The sequence below is a fragment of the Macadamia integrifolia genome, chromosome 11 (genome assembly GCF_013358625.1).
Source record: "Macadamia integrifolia cultivar HAES 741 chromosome 11, SCU_Mint_v3, whole genome shotgun sequence".
In the NCBI taxonomy this organism is placed as follows: Eukaryota; Viridiplantae; Streptophyta; class Magnoliopsida; order Proteales; family Proteaceae; genus Macadamia; species Macadamia integrifolia.
In genome coordinates, this window is record NC_056567.1 from 28,037,344 (window position 1) to 28,043,929 (window position 6,586).

The window sequence follows — 6,586 nt, forward strand, 5'->3', positions numbered from 1 at the left end:
TTTTGACCCAATAAAATAACAATCATTGTTAACTCTAAAGTCTAAACATAGAGCAAACACAGGGACTAAGAGAGTGAGAAAAAGGTTTCAGAACATGAAACTGAAGAAGAAATAAACATCAAAGCATTTTTTTGTTACCACAATTCATCAAGTTTCTGTTCCAAAACAGACACAGGAATGCAATAGTTCACATAGAAAATATTAGGTACAAAGAGGAGAAGCCCATGCCAGAGGATGTAATAACATGTCAAGAAACCATGTTGAAACCAAAGGCCATACCTAATTAAGTTTTCAATTTGATTGACAGCATGTTTCACAATATTAGTAGCTTCATTTCCATCAAAAAGAAAATCAAAATCTACAGATAATAATATAAAGGAAAGAAAGAGGCTTGAATGCATCCCATGGAGAATGTATAACCAGTTGTGTAAAACAGAACGAACCCTCAAAATTCAAGGCCACCACTGAGAGTCCCACCACCTTAAACTTTGTCCCAATGGGTTTTTTTTTTCAAACAAATGTTCTTACACAGTGTTTGGCAGAAGGTGGAAGTAGCAGGTGAAAGCCTCGTACAGTAAAAGTTGCGATTTTATAGGTTCATGCAGTGGCAGCATGTTTGGAGCTACTTTTGGAAGGCTTAATGGCAGATCTGGACGGAGCAATCTACATGAGAAATGTAGTTCGCCGAGTTGCCTTTCCAACTCAACTGGAATCGTGTCGTTTCGATAACGGACAAAGAAGTTATCGCTATTTCCGTAACATTGTGCCAAAAAGAATCAAAGTGAGTTTTTTGACTTTTGAGGAAGCTGCTGCCAATTTTTCCTGCAAATACATATGTTAAGGTCCTCCCTCTCATGAGCATGGCGGCACAAATCTCACCTCAAAATTCGCAAAAATGAGGGAGATATAGCCAAGACACCTTTTCTGAGATTTTGGTAGGCTGGATGTACTAAGTGCAGTACAATAACACACATTGGATCAAGATTTGCATGGGCAGAGATCTGGATACCGAATATGAGGTGGAGACTGAAGTGTGCGAAGAAGATCTAAAAGTTGATGATAAAGATTATGTCGGCCGCAGTTCTATTCACTCAGCACATCGAGTCCCCTCCACCAATGCTACACAAGATTTATTTGCTTTGGTTTATGGTGGAATACCGTAAGCCACACAACAGATTCCGTTTGATAGGCCCACATGAGCCCTGCAAACAGAAGAGGGATCGCAAGCTGATTCGACGGCTAGTATCCCAGCCACCTTTTCCAAGGTGATCAGATGGCTCAGAACCAAGCCAACCAAACCCGTGACTTTGCGAAACAGCACGCCGACCCCCTATGAAGTGCGAAATGCCACGAAATTTCCATAAAATTACATAATCGCCCCTGTTTAGTAATGCAATCTTCCAGAGGCCATAAATTTCTCGTTTCAACTCCAATTTGGATTTTGGACGTAGTTTGCAGCCATGGTCCAAATTCAACAAAGAACATCCTTACGCACAAAAAATGAAGAAAACTACACACAGAGTGTGTTTTTCACAAGAGAAGCCTCACTGAAGATTTCCTTGATCTAAGTGAACATGGGAATGGGTGCAATGTGTTGACTGCTCTCCGAAGACACTGTTGAGTGTCATATTACCCTGCAAGAAGTAATCTACCATTCAAAATCCCTACTTTGGTTGTTATAGGGTTTGTTTAATGTTAAGAAACCTAGACCATGAATGTAACGAGTGGATTTGGTTTTATTGATTTAAAATTGTAAACCTAGCAAGTTGGGGCTTGTCTAGGGTTTGGGGTTGTTGCCCTTGTGTGAGTTGCATCTCAAATTAGAGCAGGGATAGGTGTTCTTGAACCATTGAAGCAATTGAAAAAGTTTTTATTTTGGATGAATAAATAAATTTATACCCAACGAGAAAAGAAAATACAAGGGAAAGGGGAGGAAGGGAAGACTTAAGCCAACAAGGAAAAGCCAACCAAAGGGGGAACAAATCAAAAAGCTACAAAAATAACAAAAAAGCATCAACCATCAAGGAGCCATGAGAAGAGGACCAACAACCATTGCCATAGCAGGGGGGGAGAAGGAAGGGGGGATCAAGTGGCAGGGGAGGGGGCAGGCATAAGGTTCGAGGAGGAAATTATGTGAGCATTTCTGGAGGAATAGGGAATCGGCCGGGAGCGAATGGAATGGAGGGATTGGATTTTTCAGGTAACATCAAAATAGATGGCTTTCCAAATCCGATCCGGGGAGCGAGAGTTGGAAGACCATCTATGAATGTTATGCTCCATCCAAAGATGGTTAATCGTAGCGGAGAAAGCTAAAGTATCACATATGGAGGGACCAGGAAAAGTCATGTCGACCCAAATCCATTCCCTATCGAAAGAGAGAATTGGCTTTGAAGAAGGCTAACAACAAGCAAGGACAGTTTTCCAAACCAATGAGGAAAGGGGACAAGAGAAGAAAAGGTGAGAGATATCCTCTTGACTGAGGGGCAGAGGCAACAGGAGGGACTGACAGGGATGTGACGGTGGATAGGAAAGGAGTGTGTGAGGAGGTAGTTGGAGAGACATCTCCAGGTGGTAAAGCTATGGCGCGGAATGTGGCCTTTGAACCAGACAAGGTTGCGCCAAGGAACGACAGGGTCAAAGGATCTCACAAAGGACCAAACAGAGGCAAAGGCAAACAATCCATTGAAAGAGGGGAGCTAAAAGCATTTGTCTTCCTTACTAGGGTGACCGGGGAATTGAAAAAGTTGAGAATTGGGGAAATGTGAAACCCTAATTGGGTATTCCTCTATGCAGGTAGGCAGGTTCGCCGAACCATGTATATTGGTGTCGTGTGTCTACTTATCCTTTTTGTTGCATATTGAAGTATGTTTGATTTGCAGTGTGTGTGTGCACTATGAAGAGAAGTTTCTAAACATAATTAATTTTCAGTCTTTATCGGTATTTAATTATTCCAAAATGATAATCAAATTGATATTCGAAAAGTGAATCAATAACATGTTTAAGCAACTCTACTTTCTTAAGCTAAAATGTCAAGGTGCTATTACTTGAAATGCACATCTATATCCAATATTAGATAAATAAAAGGATACAATTAATCCAAGTCCCCACACTGAATGGATGGTATGATAACTTTCTCTAGATGTGGTCAAATACCACCAAAGATATTGAAATTGGTAGAACTCCCACCACCTGGCTCCAGAGGGTGACTCCAATTCTCAGTCCCACTTTCCATCTGGGTTTCTCTTCCTGTTTTAACTTATTTTCTGTTCTGAAGACTCTAGGTCAATTCTTGGATGCACATACACCCCATGGGCAGCTACTTTTATCCACAACTTCACTTTCCAGAAACCAGAACGATAAACCAGTCCTCAGACTATCATTCCAGAAAAGAAAAAAGTCCTTAGAACTCACATATAACCCATGGGTAGAGCCCTTTATCCTTACCTGTGCATCCTTGCAACAAACCACACCACTCAAACCAATCAAGCAGCTCATTTTGACCATCAACATTTGTACTAGTCTAGCTCTCTTTTATCATACTTAGTTCACTAGTTTACTTGAAACCCTACTAATGCAACTCTCTCTGAGGCCAGTCTACAATCCCACACTCCATTCAGAGAGAAAGATGTGGGGTTCCAAAATCAAGATTTTTAGACAGAGCTTCCAACTAGTCATAAGCATGATCTTCTGGATTGTGGAATCAAATATCCTGAGTTTTCCAGTCCTCAACATAAGCAGCCAGAATGTTAGTTTCTACGTCACTGTGACCGGCATCCATAGGGCAGTAAAAATTCATTCGAACCCAAATCCTTTCAAGATCAGAATGTAATAATTGGTCAGTCATCCTTCGTCCATAGTATCCATGTTCATGCTTCAATGGAACTTTATAAGAATTTAAAAGCCTAGAAACCTAAAGGCTACAAGTAGGATCCTTCACACAAAGTTCAGAGACTATAGTTCATTCATTCCTCCAAAATCTCAAGTGACTGACTTCAAATAATTCCTTTCTCCAATTAGAAGAAAACAGGCAACGGCTACCCCTCAAGAGAAACAGTTCTCCGGAAACAATTAAAAAATACCCAAAAAAAAGAGAGAGAGAGAGAGAGAGAGATAAAATCCACCATTACCCAGTAGAAGAGCTTAAAGAGCCATTTAGTAGCGGAAAGCAACTTCCACCACCAGCTCCCGCCCTAGCCAAATTTGATTCAGTCGAATTCACTCGAAATTCCCAACCAAAAAAAAAAAAGAAAAAAGGAAAATTTATCCCTAAAAAAGAGAGGAACAACAAAATTTGCTAATAAACCATATTCATTTGAGTTCAACAAGAGACATAAGTGCTCGAAGACAATCACATATACAGAATTACAGAAGAAATAGCAAGAACGAAGCCAAGGAAGATTCAAAAAGTAAATTGACTGCTCGAGCAAATTGATAAAGACAAGTAATGCCAACCTTCAAGAGCTTAATTAAAGCATCTTTAGAAGTCGGAGGGCTTTCAAGCTTCGATCCGACTTCCCTCAGCTGATTCTGAAGCTTCTGCGCCATTTCCGTAACAGGAACGGAGCTCGAAAACTGTTGGAGATTTCTCACGGAGACATCTGAACGAAGCGAAGCTCTGAGAAGGTTTTTACGGGTGGGACCTGAGACCGTACTTTTGCAGGTTTTCGACGAAGAGGCGAAATGAAGTCGAAATGAGGTGAAATTAAAATGAAATTTATTACCAGAGAGAGAGAAAGAGAGATTTTTATCCAAAATCCCGGCTCATGAACAGCAACAGCGGCCAGGAGAGGTCATACTTGTAGGGCTTTTAGTTCGTTTACGGATCGATTGTCCGAACGAGGACAGCTCGACACATGACACCATCGATTATTGCACATAACCCAAGCGATTTTAGCTAAATTACCATGACAACCTTGTAGTTATCAAAATCTAAGTCAGCTCCTATTCTTGTCACCGTGTCTCCGAATCTACTGCTCTCCTTAGCGCCTATCACTCAAATACGTACATAGCTACCTGAGCAAGCGTCATGTGACGAGACAATGATCCAACAGTTTTGAGAAAGACGTGAAGAACGAGACAATAAAAGAGCCTCGAAGGACGAGGCGCTAAGTACACAAGCCCAGGGCAATGGGAGCTAAGGAGAAGAGCTTGATCCACGTGTCTCACACTCTCGCTTGTTCTTGCCTCTTACTACATTACTTCTTCACATAAACCATGGTTTGAAATTTTGGATCTGAGTGAACCGAGTTGGAATCGATCCAAAATGGATGGAAATCAGTTAAACAACCTCTGAACTCTAGTTTCCATATAGGACCATAAGCCCAAATCAATTCATCCAACATGATAATGGACTAAGGTATCGGTATTGATATCTATATCGATCTCAACTGATAATGATAGCATTATTTATACGAATCAGTCATATTAGGCATTCAGATCATATCAAACTATTTTTTTCCCTTTAAAACTTATACCTATTATTGATATTTGATTCATTAGTAGTAACATAAAACGATGGTATATTAATACAAGGGAGGCTAAAATGGTTCAAAAAATCAAGTCATAAATATTTTGAAGGGCAAAACAGTATGAACTTGGCTGATACAACAATATTGATATTAGTACTCATGCGGAGAACAATAGAAAAAAGCCAACACAAGTATAGTATCTCTTTGAATGCTAAATATCGTGATTCCTCCGGTGGTACCAACATACGTACATCTTTACCCCCACATCAATTAGTATTTAGTACTAGTCATTGTCATTTGGATTCCTTGACTTGATTTGTCTAATGAGAAATGAAAAAATATAAATGAAAAAAAAAGCATTCCGTTGGGAATTAGATCTTGCTATTTGTCACCCCTTTGCATAGAAAATATCAATAAAAACACACATATACATGACCTTAGTTACTAATTTGAAATTTTATCAGTCATGGTAATTAAAATATTTTTTCATTTTTTAAAGATTGATGTTTAAGCTTGTGATTGTTTGGAAAATGAAATAAAATTTAAGGAAGAATATTGTTAAAGTCTAAACGTCAGAATCTAACGCCCTTTCACTTACATTTTTTTTGTCTCTCTCTCTCTCTAACGAATAGAAAAGCATATGAGATGACAGACTACGCTACCAATTTAGATAAAAAAACTTCAAAATTTACTTATTATATTTAATAAGTTATCAGATTAGTTATCTAATCCTTGTCAATAATGATTAGACAAATTTTCATTTTGATTCTTTTTTTATTTTAAGATTATTGTATTTATCTTCCTTTTCACATTAATTCCAATGCAAGGAGCCTCCGATGGACACGACTTAGGTATAAAAAAATATAATTTTCTTGGAAAGGGCCCACCAATCCTTTTGGGTTTGGACTGCGACATCCAGATAGTGAGCTGAGCTGCAAGACCTGAGTAAGAAAGGAAACAAAAGAAATATAAGACCTGAGCTGTCTGTAATATGAATTTAGACTAGTTTTAAACATGGAAGATAATACAGTCATTAATGAACACTAGTATTATGTTAACTTGTTAAGAGCTACTAAAATCCAAGATCAATTTTTTTTTTTTTTAGGAGGGGGGGGGGG

The 6,586-nt window shown here is 39.0% G+C and overlaps 2 protein-coding genes across 3 annotated transcripts in view; both read right to left on the minus strand.

The window, feature by feature from the left end:
* Positions 1-4,777, minus strand: part of LOC122094388 (sister chromatid cohesion protein PDS5 homolog A-B) — a 110,951-nt gene extending 106,174 nt beyond the window's left edge. Inside the window, exon 1 of one of the 2 annotated variants that reach the window (XM_042665176.1) lies at positions 4,453-4,777. In XM_042665176.1, coding sequence (XP_042521110.1) covers positions 4,453-4,545 — 93 coding nt within the window. In that variant the 5' untranslated portion in view covers positions 4,546-4,777. The remainder of the gene's footprint in view (positions 1-4,452) is intronic. The other variant, XM_042665175.1, reaches the window with a different exon arrangement.
* A 1,356-nt stretch (positions 4,778-6,133) lies between these two features.
* The window catches only part of LOC122093805, a 13,097-nt gene continuing 12,644 nt past the window's right edge, over positions 6,134-6,586 (minus strand). Inside the window, exon 9 of the transcript XR_006144563.1 lies at positions 6,134-6,409. The gene's annotated coding sequence lies outside the window, so the exon portion shown is untranslated. The remainder of the gene's footprint in view (positions 6,410-6,586) is intronic.